This window comes from Salvelinus namaycush, chromosome 3, assembly GCF_016432855.1.
Source record: "Salvelinus namaycush isolate Seneca chromosome 3, SaNama_1.0, whole genome shotgun sequence".
In the NCBI taxonomy this organism is placed as follows: domain Eukaryota; kingdom Metazoa; phylum Chordata; class Actinopteri; order Salmoniformes; family Salmonidae; genus Salvelinus; species Salvelinus namaycush.
The window spans coordinates 18,572,406-18,596,812 of NC_052309.1; the positions used below are offsets into that span (position 1 = coordinate 18,572,406).

General features: G+C 41.3%; 2 protein-coding genes across 2 annotated transcripts in view; both read right to left on the reverse strand.

Annotated features, from left to right (window-relative positions):
- Positions 1-6,846: 6,846 nt before the first annotated feature.
- LOC120043199 (stearoyl-CoA desaturase 5-like) lies at positions 6,847-16,875 on the reverse strand. The gene is made up of 5 exons (XM_038987855.1): positions 16,719-16,875; positions 11,266-11,396; positions 8,151-8,356; positions 7,306-7,538; positions 6,847-7,070 (listed from the first exon to the last, which is right to left on the reverse strand). The coding sequence occupies exons 1-5, from the start codon at positions 16,873-16,875 to the stop codon at positions 6,847-6,849; spliced, it is 951 nt and encodes a 316-aa protein (XP_038843783.1).
- A 4,958-nt stretch (positions 16,876-21,833) lies between these two features.
- Positions 21,834-24,407, reverse strand: part of LOC120045053 (protein transport protein Sec31A-like) — a 42,815-nt gene continuing 40,241 nt past the window's right edge. Inside the window, 4 exon segments of the mRNA XM_038989889.1 lie at positions 21,834-22,376; positions 22,555-22,626; positions 22,814-22,933; positions 23,129-23,368. Of these exon segments, the coding sequence (XP_038845817.1) occupies positions 22,197-22,376; positions 22,555-22,626; positions 22,814-22,933; positions 23,129-23,368 (612 nt within the window). The 3' untranslated portion in view covers positions 21,834-22,196.

Genomic DNA, 24,407 nt, shown 5'->3' on the forward strand with positions numbered 1-24,407 from the left:
GTATGACACTACAAGCTTGGCACACCTGTATTTGGGGAGTTTCTCCCATTCTTCTCTGCAGATCCTCTCAAGCTATGTCATGTCGTATGGGGAGTGCACAGCTATTTTCAGGTCTCTCCAGAGATGTTCGATTGGGTTCAAGTCCGGGCTCTGGCTGGTCCACTCAAGGATATTCATAGACTTTTCCCGAAGCCACTCCTGCGTTGTCTTGGCTGTGTGCTTAGGGTCGTTGTCCTGTTGGAAGGCGTGCAGGTTTTAATCAAGGATCTCTCTGTACTTTGCTCCGTTCATCTTTCCCTCGATCCTGACTAGTCTCCCAGTCCCTGGCACTGAAAAATATCCCCACAGCATGATGCTCCCACCACCATGCTTCCCACCACCATGCTTCATTCAGGGTCTGAATACTTTCCGAATGCACTGTATGTGGATTTCTGGTTTATTCAATTATGCTAATGAAATAATGCTACTATAATAGCATCATGTTATGTTGGCATGTTGTTCATAGAAGAAAAACATAATGGATCTTCTGTGATTCAACTGAAAAAGAAAATGTACCTCCACCCTCACAGGACTTGGGATGAAAATCTGCTTATTTTCCAGGCAATAAAAATAAACACAGAACTTTCATATCCAACAGTTTATTAGTGAAAAAGCCCTCTCTAATGAATGGCACAAAGTCAACTAACACACACATGAAGTATATCTATTAGATCATTTGTCTTAGCTATAATAATGATGATTATACACATACGTACATATAGTTGAAGTCGGAAGTTAGGTTAGAGTCATTAAAACTCGTTTTTCAACCACTCCACAAATTTCTTGTGAACAAACTATAGTTTTGGCAAGTCGGTTAGGACATCTACTTTGTGCATGACACAAGTAAGTTTTTCAACAATTGTTTACAGACAGATTATTTCACTTATAATTCACTGTGTCACAATTCCAGTGGGTCAGAAGTTTACATACACTAAGTTGACTGTGACTTTAAACAGCTTGGAAAATTCCAGAAAATTATGTCATGGCTTTAGAAGCTTCTGATAGGCTAATTGACATAATTTGAGTCAATTGGAGGTGTACCTGTGGATGTATTTCAATTTGTATTTGTCGACCTCCACAAGTCTGGTTCATCCTTGGGAGCAATTTCCAAGCCGAAGAACACCATCCCAACTGTGAAGCACGGGGGTGGCAGCATCATGTTGTGGGGGTGCTTTGCTGCAGGAGGGACTGGTGCACTTCACAAAATAGATGGCATCATGAGGAAGGGAAATTATGTGGATATATTGTAGCAACATCTCAAGACATCAGTCAGGAAGTTAAAGCTTGGTCGAAAATGGATCTTCCAAATGGACAATGACCCCAAGCATACTTCCAAAGCTGTGGCAAAATGGCTTAAGGACAACAAAGTCAAGGTATTGCAGTGGCCATCACAAAGCCCTGACCTCAATCCTGTAGAACATTTGTGGGCAGAACAGAAAAAGCGTGTGCGAGCAAGAAGGCCTACACACCTGACTCAGTTACACCAGCTATGTCAGGGTGAATGGGCCAAAATTCACCCAACTTATTGTGGGAAGCTTGTGGGAGGCTACCCCAAAAGTTTGACCCAAGTTAAACAATTTAAAGGCAATACTACTGTCAGGGTTGTGTGCAGAGAAGTAGCGGAGTCAAGCGCAGGACACAGGTGTTGAGCGAAACCACAGCGTTTACTCAAAAATTCAGCAAAATTCCTCAAATGGAATAATAACAAACACACACGTAATAACAACAACCACTAACGCAACAAACAATCACGGACAAAACAGAAATGAATGCCAGAGGGTTAAATAGGGAACATGATAGGGGAATTGAAACCAGGTGTGTGTAATACAGACAAAACAAAACGAAACTGAAAAATGGATCGATGGTGACTAGAAAGCCGGTGACGTCGACCGCCGAACACCACCCGAACAAGGAGAAGGGCCGACTTCGGCGGAAGTCGTGACAGCTACCAAATACTAATTGAGTGTATGTAAACTTCTGACCCACTGGGAATGTGATGAAAGAAATAAAAGCTGAAATAAATCATTCTCTCTACTATTATTCTGACATTTCACATTTTTAAAATAAAGAGGTGATCCTAACTGGATGAAATGTCAGGAATTGTGAAAAACTGAGTTAAAATGTATTTGGCTAAGGTGTATGTAAAGTTCCGACTTCAACTGTACGTACATTCAGTTACCTACACATCAGATTAATCATATGCATCATCTCAGCCAGATCCAATCATTACAAAGGAAACTCCACCATACTCTTTGTGTGTCCCCAATAAGACAGTGTATTAACAACTAAACCAGAAATATACAGTTTAGGCTATTGATATAGACCCAGTATAAAGCCGCACAAGACAGGTACAGAATACAACCAAAACAAATACAGTCCTTCCACAACTGAGAGAGGAAAACACAAGCATATAACACAAGCTCGACTGTCAACGATACTCTTATATTAACACAGCACCGTTGTAATAGCTAGAATCACTATGGCAACGCTAACTCTCACTATACATAACAGTAGAGTGAAATTAATATTTCCAATGAATCAAATGGATAGATTCAAAGTTTGGTAGATGCTCTCATATCTCATATAGCTTTTTGTCACATTCTGTCTTACATTTAATTAAATCTGAATTACTCCCACTATAAAGTACATCATGACAAAGTGACAGACACGGCTTCCTGAGAGTAGTGGTGCGGTTTTGTGTTATTCAAACAAGGGGAACCAAACTGATTCAAACAGGGAAACCAAACTGATTCAAACAGGGGAACCAAACTGATTCAAACAAGGGGAACCAAACTGATTCAAACAGGGAAACCAAACTGATTCAAACAAGGGGAACCAAACTGATTCAAATAGGGAAACCAAACTGATTCAAACAGGGAAACCAAACTGATTCAAACAGGGGAACCAAACTGATTCAAACAAGGGGAACCAAACTGATTCAAACAGGGAAACCAAACTGATTCAAATAGGGAAACCGTATTAACATTCTATTATATCAGTATGCATCATGAAGAGTTGGATAAAAACTCATTTACTGAGAATATTCCAAGTACACATGTAGCTTTTCAATCTAGACCCATTATGGCTGCGTTTACACAGGCAGACAAATTCACATATTTTTTCCGCTTCAAACAGGTTGACAACTTCACATTCTTAAATTCTTTGCACTAATTGGTATTTTTTGCAATCAGTTCAGCAATAGATCTGATGTGAAAAGATCTAATGTTATTGGTCAAAATACCAATTAGTGCAAAGAATTTAAGAATGTGAAGTTGTCAACCTGTTTGTTTGAAGCTGAAGTAAATATGGAGAATGAATTTTCAGCATACAGAGTAGATAAGCTAACTTATTTTCCATAATGAGGAGTGAAAGTACAACATCTATAAGTACAAGGGCACCTGTTAAAAATATTCATTTGAAAAATTATTGTTGGAGATGAATTCATCACCATCGAAGCAACAGGTACTCAACTACCCCTGCACATTGTAATTTTGGTACTGACACTGAGCCTGTATATACAGTGGCAAGAAAAAGCATGTGAACCCTTTGGAATTACTTGGATTTCTGCATAACATTTTTTCTGATCTTCATCTAAGTCACAATAACGAACACAGTCTGCTTAAACTAATAACACACAAACAATTACACGTTTTTATGTCTTTATTGAACACACTGTGTAAACATTCACAGTGTAGTGTGGAAAGTGTATGTGAACCATTGGATTTAATAACTGTTTGACCCTCCTTTGGCAGCAATAAACTCAACCAAACATTTTCTGTAGTTGCGGATCAGACCTACACAACAGTCAGGAGGAATTTTGGACCATTCATCTTTACAAAACTGTTACAGTTCAGCAATATTCTTAGGATGTCTAGTGTGAACTGCTCTCGTTGTCATGCCACAGCATTTTAAATCGGGTTGAGGTCAGGACTCTGACTGGGCCACTCCAGAAGGCGTATTTTCTTCTGTTGAAGCCATTCTGTTGTTGATTTACTTCTGTGTTTTGGGTCGTTGTCCTGTTGCATCACCCAACTTCTGTTTAGATTCAATTGGCAGACAGATAGCCTTACATTCTCCTGCAAAATGTCTCGATAAACTTGGGAATTAATTTTTCCGTCGATGATAGCAAGCTGTCCAGGCCCTGAGGCAGCAAAACAGCCCCAAACCATGATGCTCCCTCCAACATACTTTACAATTGGGGTGAGGTTTTGATGTTGGTGTGCTGTGCCTTTTTTTCTCCACACATAGTGTTGTGTGTTCCTTCCAAACAACTCAACTGTAGTTTCATCTGTCCACAGAATATTTTGCCAGAAGCCCTGTGGAACATCCGGATGCTCTTTTGCGAGCTTCAGACGTGCAGCAATGTTTTGTTTGGACAGCAGTGGCTTCTTCCGTTGTGTCCTCCCATGAACACCATTATTGTGTAGTGTTTTACATATTGTAGACTCGTCAACATAGATGTTAGCATGTTCCAGAGATTTCTGTAAGTCTTTAGCTGACACTCTAGGATTCTTCTTAACCTCATTGAACATTCTGCACTGTGCTCTTGCAGTCATCTTTGCAGGACGGCCACTCCTAGGGAGAGTAGCAACAGTGCTGAACTTTCTCCATTTATAAACATTTTGTCTTACTGTGGACTGATGAACATCAAGGCTTTTAGAGATACTTTTGTAACCCTTTCCAGCTTTATGCAAGTCAACAATTCATAATTTTCTGAGATCTCTTTTGTTCGAGGCATGGTTCACATCAGGCAATGCTTCTTGTGAATAGCAAACTCAAATTTTGTAAGTGTTTTTTATAGGCCAGGGCAGCTCTAACCAACATCTCCAATCTCGTCTCATTGATTGGACTCCAGGTTAGCTGACTCCTGACTCCAATTAGCTTTTGGAGAAGTCATTAGCCAAGGGGTTCACATACTTTTTCCAACCTACACTGTGAATGTTTAAAGGATGTATTCGATATAGACAAGAAAAATACAATAATTTGTGTGTTATTAGTTTAAGCAGACTATGTTTGTCTATTGTTGTGACTAAGATGAAGATCAGATCAAATCTTATGACTGATTTATGCAGAAATCCAGGTAATTCCGAAGTGTTCACATTTTTTTTTTTTCTTGCCACTGTAGCTTGCGTTCTCATGTTTACTTTATACTATTACTTTATATTATTACTTTATACTATTACTTTATATTTTTACTTTATATAATTTCCTCTCACCTTGTAATTGAGTACTGCATTCATTGTTGGGAAAAGCTTGCATCCTTTGCACGTGACAAAGAAACGTTGAAACTTGAGCAGGTTGACAATTATTGGGACGAGTCTTGTCCTTGAGGCAGAACTGAGCAATTTCCATTAGATGGGCTAGCTGTAAAGTCAAAATTGCCTATATTGTAAAAATTCATGAAATCAAAAATGGCTTTTTAATGTAATGTTAGGGTAGGGCAGGGTTAGGCATTAGGGTTCGCAGTGTGGTTAAGCTGAGAGTTAGGTTTTAAATCATATTTTATTACTTTGTGGCTGTGCCAGCTAGTGACGAAAAAAGTTATCCTGCAAAACTTAAAACTACAGTATGTCCTTGCTCTGAAGTACATATTGAATATCTGCCTACCACTTCTTCCACAGTCTGTTAGAATCTCTGAAAGCATAGTTCAACTCCTCTTATCATTCAAGACTGAATCAGTTAAAGACTAATATTACTCATCCACACAGTCATCAGTCAGTCAGTCATCAGTCAGTCAGTCAGTCATCCACACAGTCATCAGTCAGTCAGTCATTCAGTCAGTCAGTCAGTCAGTCCTCAATCAGTCAGTCATTCAGTCAATCAGTCAGTCCTCAATCAGTCAGTCATCAGTCAGTCATTCAGTCAGTCCTCAATCAGTCAGTCATCAGTCAATCAGTCATTCAGTCAGTCAGTCATTCAGTCAGTCAATCAGTCAGTCATCAGTCAGTCAATCAGTCAGTCAGTCAGTCAGTCAGTCAGTCAATCAGTCAGTCAGTCAGTAATTCAGTCAGTCAGTCAGTCAATCAGTCAGTCAATCAGTCAGTCAGTCCTCAATCAGTCAGTCAATCATTCAGTCAGTCAGTCCTCAGTCAGTCCTCAGTCATCAGTCAGTCAGTTATTCCTCAGTCAGTGAGTCAGTCACTCAGTCAGAGTGCTGACACTAGCAATAAACTTATTTAGACGTTCATGTATTCTGTATGTCTGGGTCACTGATAGGCTGTACCCGGAACACATTTTTCACACCACCTAAGTTGATCTCTAGGTGTGATGAAGGATTGGGGGGGGGTGGGGTGACTTGGTACAGGTGACAGGAGTAAACTCCCACACACCATTACCTCTGCATGTGACATTTACTGTCCACGTTTCATTCTGTGACCTTTTTCCAAGACATGACAACCAAAATGTTGACAATAAACAGCACGTGTATCCTGAATGCAGGAGTGATCATGTCTCACCACCAGTCACCCTGCAGTAGAAACCCTTCTCCACAGGTTATTGCACTGTAGAACCTAGCTTGTGGCAGCTCTTACAACATGTAAGTATCAATGCTAGGATTTGATATTCTGATTTCAAAAGGTGTCTGGTTGTCTTGGTTTCCACATCAAACCTTGGATTAACTAACCAGTGGGTCAAAAACTACACCTTTGTGTCAGAACATAATATGCAATTGTGGGGACCAAAAATAACAAAGTAGAAAATATAGCAGGCAAATCATGATTAGAATCATAATGCATGGCGGCATAAGAAAATATTGACGTCTTCATCATGGACTTCTGAACCACAACTTGGTTCAGTGAGAACCACCACTCATGTTTCTTTCTCTTGTCTAGTGTTGACTGCCCCGTAGCTCCCCTCCCCTGTCCTTAGTTTCCTGGCCTGTATTATTTCCACGGATACCTTCTTGCGGTTGCTGGCCAGGCCCATCCAGCACATGAGATCGATGAAGCATGTGGTGGGGTTGAAACGCAGCCCGAACTCACTGGTAGAGTAGTCAAAGGGGAATGTGTGATGAAAGTTATGGAAACCTTCACCTAGGGGGATGTGGATGGGGGATAGGTAGGGAGTGGAAGTACAAATGTTATATGCATTCTTTTGCATACAATTCCAATCATTTCAAACGATTAATTTGAATCTTACAATATCAGACAATACAAAGTAGTAGCAGTAAAGGAGGGACCATAGATATAACAACATTATGAGACACTACAGTAGAAGAAATTGTTTATGAGTTAATAACATGTTATAACAGGTCATAGCCAGACTCACCGATGGCTCCGAAGGTGACCCAGCGGTTCTCCCGGGGGCTGATGTTCTGGTCGTACGGTCGGTTCCCGTACATGTGGGCGGCGCTGTTCACCAGCCAGGTGACATTGAGCGAGACGGTGTAACGCAAGATGGACGCCAGGAAGTAGGAGTTCCATAGCGTCTCGCTCCAGAAGTACCAGGGAACCACGGTGGGAACCAGGAAGCACATTATCAGGACCGTGGTCTTATAGTACCTGGGATAGAATAGAGTCAAAAGAAAGGTAGAGGAGAGGAGAAGAGAGGAGAGGGAAGAGAAGAAAGGAGAGTTGATGGAAGACAGGAGAGGAGAAGAGCAGAGATGAGCAGAGAGGAGAGGAGAATATCTTATAGGGCTTATCCAGAGTCATTTATGACTTACAGAAGGGATCATCAATCAGATTCAGCCGTGGGACGATTTTTTCTTGAGCGGATAATCAGGTGGCCGGAACATAATTACAAATCATTTGTAGACTGCAAATTGTCCGCAAGAAGCCCAAACAAATTTAATGTTTGACTAAAACATAATCATTTCAAACCTTGATTACATATGTATACGATCACGTCATGTCACTCTATTATGCGTGGGAATACTTGGAAACAGATTTCTTAAAGGAAAATCACCTGGTGATTTTTTTTGTCTTTTATGTCCAACAATGAAAATTCCACAAAAAACAACAACATTGGGGGGCCAAATAAAACCACCTGCGGGCCAGATGGGGAACCCTGACTTACAGGAAGACAAGTGCAAAGCTAGGGTGGTGTTGTATTCTGATCAATCAAACAGGGCTAGAGCTAGGGGTAAATGTGAAATGGGGCAGAGGACCCACTTTCTCTGAAACTGGACGACGGGATCAGCCAAGAGATCAGTGACGTCCAGCTTCTTTCCCTTCTCGATGACATCACGGTGTTTACGCACAAACAGCCAGCCAATGTGAGCAAAGAAGAAGCCTCGTGTTGCATTGTGGGGGTCTGCATCTGTCTCTGAGAACTTGTGGTGCACACGGTGGTCTCTCGCCCACTCATAGATGTCATTCTGGGGAGGAGAGAGGAGGAAAAAGATATGTGGAAATGTGTGATGTGAATTTTTTTAATCCTGCAATCAGGCAAATTTACCATAAAGAGGACATTCATGATTTATTTGTGAAGAGAAGTCTCTCACAGTGCCCCTTGGTAGTCATGACAACACTACTATTCTTTCTGTCCAGCAGACTCCCCACAGCAGCCATCGTCTCCCTGCGTTAGATGGCCCTATTGCTCTGTCATAATTAGAAACCAGTGGTGTAATATAGTTCAGGTCCTGGGACGAGACTGAGAGCACAGTGGTCAGCCACTTAATTAGAATCATTAACCTGAAACTCAAATCAAATGTTCCAGAGGGGAGGTTTGTCTATAGTTGTTGGTTTACAGGATTAGCCATAGTAGTATGGTGCCCCTGGAGCAAATGATGGTTAAGTACCTTGCTCAAGGGCACATCGACAGATTTTTCACCTTGTCGGCTCAGGTATTCGAACCCGCAACCTTTCGGTTACTGGCCCAACGCTCTAACCACTAGGCTACCTGCTGGTTACTGGCCCAACGCTCTAACCACTAGGCTACCTGCTGGTTACTGGCCCAACGCTCTAACCACTAGGCTACCTGCTGGTTACTGGCCCAACGCTCTAACCACTAGGCTACCTGCTGGTTACTGGCCCAACGCTCTAACCACTAGGCTACCTGCTGGTTACTGGCCCAACGCTCTAACCACTAGGCTACCTGCTGGTTACTGGCCCAACGCTCTAACCACTAGGCTACCTGCCACCTCTCAGAGAGATTTTGGAAGAAATAGCTTTTGATTTGTAGAAGTACAAGTAAATAATTAATATCCACCTGTTTCTTTTATGTATTTTATGTGTCTGAAAGGGCAGAAAGACCAGCGATACTACATTGAAGCTGTATCTTCATCCCTGTGCTTTATGAAGGTTCTCTATAGTGATTCCCACCTGGACTAATTAACAAATATCTTCAGAGGTTGTCAACAGCTGAGGGAGAGAGGGATGGAGGACACTTCAACAGCTGAGGGAGAGAGGGATGGAGGACACTTCAACAGCTGAGGGAGAGAGGGATGGAGGACATTTCAACAGCTGAGGGAGAGAGGGATAGAGGACATTTCTACAGCTGAGGGAGAGAGGGATGGAGGACATTTCAACAGCTGAGGGAGAGAGGGATGGAGGACATTTCAACAGCTGAGGGAGAGAGGGATGGAGGACACTTCAACAGCTGAGGGAGAGAGGGATGGAGGACATTTCAACAGCTGAGGGAGAGAGGGATGGAGGACATTTCAACAGCTGAGGGAGAGAGGGATGGACATTTCAACAGCTGAGGGATGGAGGACATTTCAACAGCTGAGGGAGAGAGGGATGGAGGACATTTCAACAGCTGAGGGAGAGAGGGATGGAGGACACTTCAACAGCTGAGGGAGAGAGGGATGGAGGACACTTCAACAGCTGAGGGAGAGAGGGATGGAGGACACTTCAACAGCTGAGGGAGAGAGGGATGGAGGACATTTCAACAGCTGAGGGAGAGAGGGATGGAGGACATTTCAACAGCTGAGGGAGAGAGGGATGGAGGACATTTCAACAGCTGAGGGAGAGAGGGATGGAGGACACTTCAACAGCTGAGGGAGAGAGGGATGGAGGACATTTCAACAGCTGAGGGAGAGAGGGATAGAGGACATTTCAACAGCTGAGGGAGAGAGGGATGGAGGACATTTCAACAGCTGAGGGAGAGAGGGATGGACATTTCAACAGCTGAGGGATGGAGGACATTTCAACAGCTGAGGGAGAGAGGGATGGAGGACATTTCAACAGCTGAGGGAGAGAGGGATGGAGGACACTTCAACAGCTGAGGGAGAGAGGGATGGAGGACACTTCAACAGCTGAGGGAGAGAGGGATGGAGGACACTTCAACAGCTGAGGGAGAGAGGGATGGAGGACATTTCAACAGCTGAGGGAGAGAGGGATGGAGGACATTTCAACAGCTGAGGGAGAGAGGGATGGAGGACATTTCAACAGCTGAGGGAGAGAGGGATGGAGGACACTTCAACAGCTGAGGGAGAGAGGGATGGAGGACATTTCAACAGCTGAGGGAGAGAGGGATGGAGGACACTTCAACAGCTGAGGGAGAGAGGGATGGAGGACACTTCAACAGCTGAGGGAGAGAGGGATGGAGGACATTTCAACAGCTGAGGGAGAGAGGGATGGAGGACATTTCAACAGCTGAGGGAGAGAGGGATTGAGGACATTTCAACAGCTGAGGGAGAGAGGGAAGGAGGACACTGCAACAGCTGAGGGAGAGAGGGATAGAGGACATTTCAACAGCTGAGGGAGAGAGGGATGGAGGACACTTCAACAGCTGAGGGAGAGAGGGAAGGAGGACACTGCAACAGCTGAGGGAGAGAGTGATGGAGGACATTTCAACAGCTGAGGGAGAGAGGGATGGAGGACATTTCAACAGCTGAGGGAGAGAGGGAAGGAGGACACTGCAACAGCTGAGGGAGAGAGGGATAGAGGACATTTCAACAGCTGAGGGAGAGAGGGATGGAGGACACTTCAACAGCTGAGGGAGAGAGGGAAGGAGGACACTGCAACAGCTGAGGGAGAGAGTGATGGAGGACATTTCAACAGCTGAGGGAGAGAGGGATGGAGGACATTTCAACAGCTGAGGGAGAGAGGGATAGAGGACACTTGAGAAAAGAGGAAGAGTAGAATAAAGGAGGAGGAGAGGTACTTCGACAGTATTTGATTTGGAAAACAATTGTTGATTAAGCCGATAAACCCTGTTGTTACATCCTGTTGTTATGGTTGGATGCTGAAGGGTTGCTAGGTTGCTGTTGTAGTTTTATTATTGTATGCATTCATCACTTAATGTGAATAAAAAATAAAAATCAAATGAACTTGAACTAACCTGGAAGGACATGGAGTTGGCGGCTGCGAGGAAGACTCTGAGAGGGAGCTTGGCTCTGTAGGAGCGGTGGCTCCACAGCCGATGGGCCCCTGCTGTCACTCCCAGGGCTGTCACGATGAAACACACATAGGCTGTAACACACACACCAGAAAGCACAACAGAGCCATTTAAAAACTGAAAGGGTGAATACCAGCCTGTTACACACCAGAGGAAAAAATATATAAATATTCCGAAACATGGTTATGTATACAACAAGGCACTAAAGTAATACTGCAAAAAAAAAACACGGCTAAGGAATACACTTTTTGGCCTAAATAAAAAGCCTTATGTTTTGGGCAAGTCGAACACTACACGTCACTGAGTAATTTTCGAGCATGGTGGTGGCTGCATCATGGTATGGGTATGCTTGACATCGGCAAAGACTGGGGAATTTTTCAGGAGGAAAAGAAACAGGATGGAGCTAAACACAAGCAAAATCCTAGAGGATAACCTGCTTCAGTCTGCTTTCCACCAGACACTGGGAGAGGTATTCCCCTTTCAGCAAGACAACAACCTACAACACATTTACACTGGATTCAGATTGACAGTGTTTAATAGTCACATGTACAGGGATGCATGTGTGATTGCAGGGTACAGTGAACATCTTAGGCTCTGAGCTCGAACATGCAGGACTAAGTGAAATAAAACAATTAAAATGTTAATTAAAAAACAACAATAGTATATACAGTACATAAGACAGTGAATCCTCCTGAGTTACCTAATTACATTTTTTATAAAATCTGCTTTAAAATCTATGGCAAGACTTGAAAATGGCTGTCTAGCCATGATCCCCAACACCTTGCCAGAGCTTTTTTACATAACACTATTTTTCTTTTTTTTCTTAACTTCGTAAAGCATTGTTCGTTAAGGTCTTGTAAGTAAGCATTTCACTGTAAGGTCTACCTACACCTGTTGTATTCGGCGCATGTAACAAATAAAATTACATTTGATTTGATATGAATAATTTAGAAAATAATAATTGAGGAAACATTGCACAATCCAGGTGAGCAAAACACTTAGAGACTTACCCAGAAAGACTCAGCTATGATCGCTGTCAAAGACTTACCCAGAAAGACTCACAGCTATGATCGCTGTCAAAGGTGATTCTAACAGATATTGACTCGGGAGGAATATTATTGTTTCATTTTTATATTTAAAAAAGAAAAGTTTAATTTGACATCTGCTTTGATATTGCAAAGTATTTTGTGTAGATTACTAACAAAAAAATCACATTGAAATCCATTTTAATCCCACTTTGTAACACAATGGGGAATAACATGTGAAGAAATCCAAGGGGGGGTTAGACTTTCTATTTAGGCACTGTATCTATATCTATTGGACAAAAATATAAATGCAACATGCAACAATTTCAAAGATTTTACTGAGTTACAGTTCATATAAGGAAATCAATCAACTGAAAAAAATGTATTAGGACCTAATCTATGGATTTCACGACTGGGAATCCAGATAGGCATCTGTTGGTCACAGATACCTTTAAAAAACGGGCCTCACAATGGGCCTCAGGATCTCTTCACGGTATTTCTGTGCATTCAAATTGCCATCAATAAAATGCAATTGTGTTCATTGTCCGTAGCTTATGCCTGTCCATACCATAACCCCACCTCCACCATGGGGCATTCTGTTCACAACGTTGACATCAGCAAACCGCTTGCCCACACAACGCCATACACGTGGTCTGCGGTTGTAAGGCCAGTTGTATATGTACTGACAAATTCTCTAAAACAATGTTGGAGGCAGTTTATGGTAGAGAAATTAACAATCAATTCTCTGGCAACAGCTCTGGTGGACATTCCTGCAGTCAGCATGCCAATTGCACACTCCCTCAAAACTTGAGACATCTGTGGCATTGTGTTGTGTGACAAAACTGCACATTTTAGAGTGGTCTTTTATTGTCCTCAGCACAAGGTGCACTGGTGTAATGATCATGCTGATAATCAGCATTTTGATATGCCACACCTGTCAAGTGGAAGGATTATCATGGCAAAGGAGCAATGCTTACTAACGTGGATGTAACCAAATTTGTGCACCAAATTTGAGAGAAATACACTTTTTGTGCGTATGTAACATTTCTGGGATCTTTGATTTCATCTCATGAAACATGGGACCAACACTTTACATGTTAAGTTTATATTTTTGTTCAGTGTTGATTAGTCTCACTGAGATTAAATCTATTTTGCAAGAGAGGCAGGGTCAGCAGTGTAATACATGTTACAGGTGGATACCAGGCTGAGAGTTAAGGCTCAACCAAATCTCTCTGTCAGGCACACAGGTCACAAAAATAGGTGCTTTTGAATAATGTGGCCATAGATGGTTGATAAATGAAGATAGTTCACTCAGGCAGTTTGTCATTTTAAAAAAAATGGTCGGTTCTGGTCTACTTAAATGGGTGTCTTTATAGCAGCTGGGTCTGGTGTACTTAGTTAACTGACATTCACTGAAACAGAAAAAAAATACAGCAAGTGGGGTGTCTCGCTTCCTCTTCCGTCGCTGATGTGGCCTCATATAGTGGAGGCTATGCAGCTAAAAATAGTGTCCCCTGTGTTCAAACGATTAATTACTAGACTAATGAAAAGGGTTCCACTTGGAAAGCTGTGCTGTCTGGTGTCTCATGGAATTGATTCCAGGAACTGTGCATCACTATGACTGACTGACTGGGGCCTGGGAAACACCACCCAGAGAGCAACCCAGACAGACACGGCCCTCTATCAAACTGTGATTGGTCCAGCTTCAACGCTTTCCAGGAAAATAAACAAATGACAGATTATGGTAATCCCTTAATATCTTAATAGTTCAAAATGAGGATGTAGCCAATAATAATAACATGTTCATTTGGCAGAAGATAACACAACTTGATTTTAAATTAGTTTAAATTAGTTCTGGATATTGCCTACCATATATTCATATTTTAGGTAATCAATACACTTCCTCACTTTATCTTTTTAACAGGTTTAATTTAGAAATGCTTATAAAACAAGACCCTGGTTGTATAGTGAGTCCCCCAATTCAGATGCCCGCTGTTTCTGACATGGAGAGTACTTGATGCCATTACACTTTAAAGGCACAATCTGTTCAAGCTGTTCAATTGTCATCTGAAAAGCTCTCACAGCAAAAAAATATATACACCAATCCATCTACATATTTGTTGACTTGGATGAAACATCTCTTACATGAAAATACCTTTTAGTTATGAAATCATAGGAATTACTGTATCTAAAAAAGCTGATAGTTACAGTGTAACAAAACAAAAAGCTGACAGTTACAGTGTAACAAAACAAAAAGCTGATAGGTGTAACAAAACAAAAAGCTGACAGTTACAGTGTAACAAAACAAAAAGCTGACAGTTACAGTGTAACAAAACAAAAAGCTGATAGGTGTAACAAAACAAAAAGCTGATAGGTGTAACAAAACAAAAAGCTGACAGTTACAGTGTAACAAAACAAAAAGCTGACAGTTACAGTGTAACAAAACAAAAAGCTGACAGTTACAGTGTAACAAAACAAAAAGCTGATAGGTGTAACAAAACAAAAAGCTGATAGGTGTAACAAAACAAAAAGCTGACAGTTACAGTGTAACAAAACAAAAAGCTGACAGTTACAGTGTAACAAAACAAAAAGCTGACAGTTACAGTGTAACAAAACAAAAAGCTGATAGGTGTAACAAAACAAAAAGCTGACAGTTACAGTGTTACAAAACAAAAAGCTGACAGTTACAGTGTTACAAAACAAAAAGCTGACAGTTATAGTGTAACAAAACAAAAAGCTGATAGGTGTAACAAAACAAAAAGCTGACAGTTACAGTGTAACAAAACAAAAAGCTGACAGTTACAGTGTAACAAAACAAAAAGCTGACAGTTACAGTGTAACAAAACAAAAAGCTGACAGTTACAGTGTAACAAAACAAAAAGCTGACAGTTACAGTGTAACAAAACAAAAAGCTGACAGTTACAGTGTAACAAAACAAAAAGCTGACAGTTACAGTGTAACAAAACAAAAAGCTGACAGTTATAGTGTAACAAAACAAAAAGCTGACAGTTACAGTGTAACAAAACAAAAAGCTGACAGTTACAGTGTAACAAAACAAAAAGCTGACAGTTACAGTGTAACAAAACAAAAAGCTGACAGTTACAGTGTAACAAAACAAAAAGCTGACAGTTACAGTGTAACAAAACAAAAAGCTGATAGGTGTAACAAAACAAAAAGCTGATAGGTGTAACAAAACAAAAAGCTGACAGTTACAGTGTAACAAAACAAAAAGCTGATAGGTGTAACAAAACAAAAAGCTGATAGGTGTAACAAAACAAAAAGCTGACAGTTACAGTGTAACAAAACAAAAAGCTGACAGTTACAGTGTAACAAAACAAAAAGCTGACAGTTACAGTGTAACAAAACAAAAAGCTGATAGGTGTAACAAAACAAAAAGCTGACAGTTAGTGTTACAAAACAAAAAGCTGACAGTTACAGTGTTACAAAACAAAAAGCTGACAGTTATAGTGTAACAAAACAAAAAGCTGATAGGTGTAACAAAACAAAAAGCTGACAGTTACAGTGTAACAAAACAAAAAGCTGACAGTTACAGTGTAACAAAACAAAAAGCTGACAGTTACAGTGTAACAAAACAAAAAGCTGACAGTTACAGTGTAACAAAACAAAAAGCTGACAGTTACAGTGTAACAAAACAAAAAGCTGACAGTTACAGTGTAACAAAACAAAAAGCTGACAGTTACAGTGTAACAAAACAAAAAGCTGACAGTTATAGTGTAACAAAACAAAAAGCTGACAGTTACAGTGTAACAAAACAAAAAGCTGATAGGTGTAACAAAACAAAAAGCTGACAGTTACAGTGTAACAAAACAAAAAGCTGACAGTTACAGTGTAACAAAACAAAAAGCTGACAGTTACAGTGTAACAAAACAAAAAGCTGACAGTTACAGTGTAACAAAACAAAAAGCTGACAGTTACAGTGTAACAAAACAAAAAGCTGACAGTTATAGTGTAACAAAACAAAAAGCTGATAGGTGTAACAAAACAAAAAGCTGACAGTTACAGTGTTACAAAACAAAAAGCTGACAGTTATAGTGTAACAAAACAAAAAGCTGACAGTTACAGTGTAACAAAACAAAAAGCTGATAGTTACAGTGTAACAAAACAGGTAACTTTGCACAATATTAATCACTATTTATAGTTATGGCATCTCCTTTGTTAAGCCTACTCATAAATATGTTAAAAAACAATATAAATAGCAAACTTTGGGAGTAGGGTATGTAAGCTACATACAATTGGCTATAGATACATCTATCACATCACGTATTCAGTGGCACGGCACCTGCTTGCACCGTCTGCTTGCAAGCTATGATACTTAAGTCAAAGTATTTGTCTCCGGCAGATAATACTTACACCATACCCAGGTAAGGGGCTTCGCTCTGGGGATAACAAGGAGGGAATATACCGCCCCGATGTGCAGAAGGGCCATGAGGATAACGTTTCTCCAGACGATTTCATTAGGCCTCCACCCATCAGCTTTCTCATCTCTAGCCCGGGACCGAGCTTCCATCACCGCATTTCTCTCATGTCCCCTCGGTTCCCAGGCCACAGTCTCCCCGTCCTGATGAACACTTGCTCCCGGAACACTCACCATCTCCACAGACCAAAGCGCAATTTGGGAATATAGTCTATGATCAATCCTACTAGGCTACAACGAAGTTACCTCAGTAGAAAATAGGAAGTTAGATAAACGATGTAGCGAAAAATCTATCAATTTCCACTTTTCCAGGAAACAGCTCGCACACAGCGTATCTCTCGCCTTCTTCTGCTCTGACTCTGTGCCAGTGAGTATGAGAAGAAGCCCTGGATGGTTTAGAAAATTGAAGCCCCTAATGTCGCGCGCACGGGAGCTGCAGTGGCGCAGCCAATAGTGTGCCGCAGCTGTGGTCCTGATGTATGAACACTGTGGAGTCAGAACCAGCTGGTGTGCGAGCCGGCCAGGATGATGATCTAAGGAAATAACTTCCAAAATCATATATTTTACTATTCTGCTTTTTAGCCACAGGTTTTGACGCAGTAGGAATGTTTGAGGACGATGTTGCATGTTTGACATAAGAGGATTAAAGTAGGTGTTGTGTGAAAATATTATTCTGTTGGTGAAATGAGGAGGCCATCTGTACAGGCTTGACATTTTACAGTAATGTATCATGATAAAACATTGGAAATTTGAGGGAAAAGATCAGACTGGACATTTGGGAAAGCATATTTGTTGCATACTGCTGTCTTACTTTACAAGATACATAGTTATACCTACTGTACATACAGTGCCTTCAGAAATTATTCATACCACTTTACTTATTCCACTTATTGTTTCATGCAACTTGGTCTCAGAGCATTTCATACTATTATGTTTCGTATGATATGTTATGTTTCGTATGGTAGCCTATGTATTAATTTGTGGATGTTCATCACCCATTTCAAATATGTTACGAATTACAATCCATATTAAATGTTATGAATTTGCAAAAAGTGCACAATGTTTACGAATTTGCAAAAAATTCTTCAAACTCTGTCAAGTTTGCTGTTGATCATTGCTAGACAACCATTTTCAAGTCTTACAATCGATTTTCAAGCCGATTTAAGTCAAAATTGTATCTAGGAACATTCAATGTCATCTTCAACTCCAGTGTATATTTGGTATTGTGTCATCTTCAACTCCAGTGTATATTTGGTATTGTGTTTTAGGTCATTGTCTTGGTGAAATGTGAATTTATCTCACTGTGTCATTTGAAAAGCAGACTGAAACAGGTTTTCCTCTAGGATTTTGCATTCCGTTTAGTTTTAGCCTAAAAAACTAGTACTTTCCGATGACGAGCATACCGATAACATGATGCAGCCCCACCATGCTTGAAAATATGAAGAGTGGTACTCAGTGATGTGTTATGTTTGGGGCAAATCCAACACAACGCTTTGTATTCAGGATACAAAGTGCAGTTTTATTTTAGTGCCTTATTGCAAACAAATGTTTTGGAAGATGTTTATTCTGTACAGGCTTCCTTTTCACTCTGTCATTTATGTTAGTACTGTGGAGTAACTTCAATGTTGTTGATCCATCGTCAGTTCTCATATCACAGCCATTAAACTCTGTTTTAAACTCACCATTGGCTTCATGGTGAAATCCCTCAGCGGTTTCCGTCCTCTCCGGCAACAGCGTTCAGAAAGACGCCTGTATATTTGTAGTGACTGGGTGTATTAATACACCATCCAAAGTGTAATTAATAACTTCACCATGCTCAAAGGGATATTCAATGTCTGCTTTTTTACCCATTTGCCAATAGGTACCCTTCTTTGTGAGGCATTGGAAAACCTCCCTGGTCTTAGTGGTTGAATCTGTTTGAAATTCCCTGCCCGACTGAGGGACCTTATGGATAATTGTATGTGAGGGGTACAGAGTGGAGTCATTCAAATATCATGTTAAACACAAATATTACACACAGTGAGTGCATTCAACTTATTATGTGACTTAAGGACATTTTTACTCCTGAACTTATTTAGGCTTGCCATAAAGGGGTGGAATACTTATTGACTCAAGACATTTCAGCTTTTCATTTTTAATTAATTTGATAAAAAATTCCAAAAAAAGAAATCCACTTTGACATAATGGGGTATTGTGTGTAGGCCAGTGACACAATCTCAATTTAATACATTTTAAATTCAGGCTGTAACACAAAATGTGGAAAAAGTCAAGGGGTGTGAATACTTTCTGAAGGCACAGTAGGTATTATTAGTCTTAGTAGATATGAGTGCAGGCAGAGATTGATATAAAAGCTAATAGTGGCCATCTTCATTTTGTAAATACATAAGAAATGACAAATTCAAGATACTAAAAAGTCCCTTTATGTCTTCAGCCATCAGGTCAAGGCAGAAGATGGAGCCATACAGTCAAAACACATACATCATTCTCCGTTGCAACACACTGGCATTACATCCAGACACTCCTAAGACGAACATCACCATAGAGCACAAGGAGGACATGAGATAAGTTGTCCAACTGTCCAGTTGATTCATTAGATTAGATCTTTTTTCATTGGTCAGTATTTGTAAACGGAAAGTCATTTCATCTATTAAAGCATGACATCTAAGCTGTTTATGACAAACATTTAGTAACCTCTCAAAGCAACTGAAAACGACGAAGCAGCATGTTTTAAATAAATACTATTTATTGAAAATATTGCATGTTGTCGATTAAAAAATGTCCTACTCTCAATATTAAAGTGTCTTTCTCTTCTTACCGACATAAAATAGACTTAAAACCTACAGCCTTAATCATACTGAAGACAAGAACAGAGAAGAAACAAATCAAAACTATGGCGTTAAGCCCATGATGGCATGACCACCATTATTAGAGTCAGTACCCTCGTCATAAACCTGACATTAATAATACCCACTTAAAACAGTCTGACAATGATTCCAGGCATAATGTCAGCATGCATTTCTCCTGTGTTTTAAAGTACAGTCTCTGGTTTCTGTGTTTTAAAGTACAGTCTCTGGTTTCTGTGTTTTAAAGTACAGTCTCTGGTTTCTGTGTTTTAAAGTACAGTCTCTGGTTTCTGTGTTTTAAAGTACAGTCTCTGGTTTCTGTGTTTTAAAGTACAGTCTCTGGTTTCTGTGTTTTAAAGTACAGTCTCTGGTTTCTGTGTTTTAAAGTACAGTCTCTGGTTTCTGTGTTTTAAAGTACAGTCTCTGGTTTCTGTGTTTTAAAGTACAGTCTCTGGTTTCTGTGTTTTAAAGTACAGTCTCTGGTTTCTGTGTTTTAAAGTACAGTCTCTGGTTTCTGTGTTCTAAAGTACAGTCTCTGGTTTCTGTGTTCTAAAGTACAGTCTCTGGTTTCTGTGTTCTAAAGTACAGTCTCTGGTTTCTGTGTTCTAAAGTACAGTCTCTGGTTTCTGTGTTCTAAAGTACAGTCTCTGGTTTCTGTGTTCTAAAGTACAGTCTCTGGTTTCTGTGTTCTAAAGTACAGTCTCTGGTTTCTGTGTTCTAAAGTACAGTCTCTGGTTTCTGTGTTCTAAAGTACAGTCTCTGGTTTCTGTGTTCTAAAGTACAGTCTCTGGTTTCTGTGTTCTAAAGTACAGTCTCTGGTTTCTGTGTTCTAATCTACAGTCTCTGGTTTCTGTGTTCTAAAGTACAGTCTCTGGTTTCTGTGTTCTAAAGTACAGTCTCTGGTTTCTGTGTTCTAAAGTACAGTCTCTGGTTTCTGTGTTCTAAAGTACAGTCTCTGGTTTCTGTGTTTTAAAGTACAGTCTCTGGGTTCTGTGTTTTAAAGTACAGTCTCTGGGTTCTGTGTTTTAAAGTACAGTCTCTGGGTTCTGTGTTTTAAAGTACAGTCTCTGGGTTCTGTGTTTTAAAGTACAGTCTCTGGGTTCTGTGTTTTAAAGTACAGTCTCTGGGTTCTGTGTTTTAAAGTACAGTCTCTGGGTTCTGTGTTTTAAAGTACAGTCTCTGGGTTCTGTGTTTTAAAGTACAGTCTCTGGGTTCTGTGTTTTAAAGTACAGTCTCTGGTTTCTGTGTTTTAAAGTACAGTCTCTGGTTTCTGTGTTTTAAAGTACAGTCTCTGGTTTCTGTGTTTTAAAGTACAGTCTCTGGGTTCTGTGTTTTAAAGTACAGTCTCTGGGTTCTGTGTTTTAAAGTACAGTCTCTGGGTTCTGTGTTTTAAAGTACAGTCTCTGGGTTCTGTGTTTTAAAGTACAGTCTGGTTTCTGTGTTCTAAAGTACAGTCTGGTTTCTGTGTTCTAAAGTACAGTCTGGTTTCTGTGTTCTAAAGTACAGTCTGGTTTCTGTGTTCTAAAGTACAGTCTGGTTTCTGTGTTCTAAAGTACAGTCTGGTTTCTGTGTTCTAAAGTACAGTCTGGTTTCTGTGTTCTAAAGTACAGTCTCTGGTTAAAAGGGGAGGAACCTCCATTGCACTCTGCGCTGTCTGAAAACCATGATTACACAGAAAATAAACAAGTAAATTAAACAGAATGACAAATAAAGATCTTAAAACAACATAAAATATATTTCTTTTTAACATATTACCCCAGTGACAATGATAAGACTGGCTATATCAATATATCTTAGTCCTTTTTCCCGCATATGTCTACTGTACTGTTGTGATACTGGTGGCATGGCTTGTGTTCAAGTTGTAAAAGGGGAGGAGGGGACTCAGAGTCTGGAATGGGATGAAGAATCCAACAGTGATGTCATAAATCTCATGATTCTTGAGGAAGTAGAATATCTGCACTGAGCCAAATGGAACTTCCACTAAAATGAGCTGATTAAAACACCTGGTTCGCGCCTCCTGAGTGGCGCAGCGGTCTAGGTGTCACTACAGACCCGGGTTCGATCCCAGGCTGTGTCACAGCCGGCCGTGACCGGGAGACCCATGAGGCCGCGCACAATTTGCCCAGCGTCGTCTGGGTTAGGGGAGGGTTTGGCAGGCCGGGATTTCCTTGTCCCATCGCACTCTAGCGGCTCCTTGTGGTGGGCCAGGCGCCTGCAAGCTGACACTGGTCGCCAGGTGTACGGTGTTTCCTCCGACACATTGGTGCGGCTGGCTTCCGGGTTAAGCGAGCAGTGTGTCAAGAAGCAGCGCAGCTTGGCAGGGTGGTGTTTCATAGGACGCATGGCTCTCGGCCTTCGCCTCTCCCGAGTCCGTACGGAAGTTACAGAGATGGGACAAGACTGTAACTACCAGTTGGAGAGAAAAAAAGGGGTAAAAAGTACAACAACAAAAAACCACCTGGCTCACAAATTGACTTTCTGGTCTTTTTTTTATGACATCATCAATCCCTGCCCAATCCTTCTCCATCTCACCCCAGACTCAGAGGAGTGGGGGAGGGTCTCTCCTCCTGCTCAGACCCCCAGTTTGTTGGCTTGTGTCAGCACCACCTTGAGCACAGGCATGAAGGCAGACGTCTCGCTGAAGTTGCTGCTACTCACTATGTGTGTGTGGATGTTGAGGCTCTCCATGTAGGAGCGAGACTCGATGCATTGCACCATGTTGTGTAGGCCTCGTACGATGGCCAGGGAGAGCTAGAGAGAACGAGAGAGACCGAGAGACAGACGAAAGAGAGAGAAATTGAGAGAGAGATAGACAGGGCGATTGACAGTGAGAGAGAGAGATTCATGGTGTGAGTGTAAATCTCAAAATGATATGCAACATTCTAACATGGAATTTAGAAGTGTAAGAATGTAGAATTATTCAACTCACTGTCTGCTCTTGTAGCTTGTCGTAGAGGGCCTCAAGGCGCTTGCTGGCGTCATCCAGCTTCCTCTTGGTTTGCTGTGGGGGATGAGACAAGTACATTGAAATGTTTTACACAATCACTTTCTTACAATCACTTTGCAGCTAAATGAATTATATAGGAAATCAGTTTTATTTGAAGAGGCATCTAAAGGTCTGTGTACTACACAGTACTGTATATGTACTGTAACTGAAGGGGATTTTGTTTTTGGAGCGCTGTACTCACGGGGTCTGCGGCAGCAACCAAGCACTTCTGAATGAGGCCCTCAAAGGTGTTCTTCAGGACCTGGTGCTCCTCAGGGATGGGCTTCTTTGTGACCTGCTCAGCAGGGATGGACTGCAGCGGCTGGACGGTAATCACAATACATGGGTTTAGACTGGAATTCTTGTGAATCATTGTGGGGCTTTCTAAGTTGAAATTGTATCACCTTACAATGTTAAGAGCTTTGAGGCCATATAGTACGACTAGTAATGTAATCCACTATCAATGTTTCTCATAATCTTCAAATCAGGAATAGGCCAATTTATAAAAGGAACAGACCAATGCCTGTATGACATCTGCAGTAGGGGCTCCGGGCGCTCCCTCCACATTCCCTCCATGTGTCTTGGGCATGCCAGGGTTCATGGGTGGGGGGGCCATCTGCTGTTGCTGCATGCCCTGGTATGGGGCCTGGTTCTGGGCTTGGCCTGGGGCCATGGGCTGGGGGGGCTGCTGGGACTGGGGGTCCCCGGCACCCAGGGGGGAAAAGATGGGAGCAGGAGGATTGTAGTTCTCTGGAACCTGGAAGGGGGAGAGCGTGTGAGTGGAAAATAAATAAATAAAACACACACACACACTCAAAAGTTTGGGGTCACTTAGAAATGTCCTTGTTTTTTTTTAAAAAGCAAATTTTTTGTCCATTAAAATAACATAAAATTGATCAAAAACAGTGTAGACATTGATAATGTTGTAAATGATTATTGTAGCTGGAAACGGGTGATTATTTTATGGAATATCTACATAGGCATACAGAGGCCTATTATCAGCAACCATCACTCCTGTGTTCCAATGGTTGTGTTAGCTAATCCAAGTTTATCATTTTAGAAACCCCTTTTGCAATTATGTTAGCACAGCTGAAAACTGTTGTCCTGATTAAAGAAGAAATAAACCTGTCCTTCTATAGACTAGTTGAGCATCTGGAGCATCAGCATTTGTGGGTTCGATTACAGGCTCAAAATGACCAGAAACAAAAACCTTTCTTCTGAAGCTCGTCAGTTTATACTTGTTCTGAGAAATGAAGGCTATTCCATGCGAGAAATTGCCAAGAAACTGAAGATCTCGTACAACGCTGTGTACTATATGGCCTCAAAGCTCTCATAGCAGCCAGCAGCATACCACCCTGCATACCACTGCTGGCTTGCTTCTGAAGCTAAGCAGGGTTGGTCCTGGTCAGTCCCTGGATGGGAGACCAGATGCTGCTGGAAGTGGTGTTGGAGGGCCATTAGGAGGCACTCTTTCCTCTGGTCTAAAAAATATCCCAATGCCCCAGGGCAGTGATTGGGGACACTGCCCTGTGTAGGGTGTCGTCTTTCGGATGGGACGTTAAACGGGTGTCCTGACTCTCTGAGGTCATTAAAGATCCCATGGCACTTATTGTAAGAGTAGGGGTGTTAACCCCGGTGTCCTGGCTAAATTCCCAATCTGGCCCCCAAACCATCACTGTCACCTAATAATCCCCAGTTTACAATTGTCTCATTCACCCCCCTCCTCTCCCCTGTAACTATTTCCCAGGTCGTTGCTGTAAATGAGAACATGTTCTCAGTCAACTTAACTGGTAAAA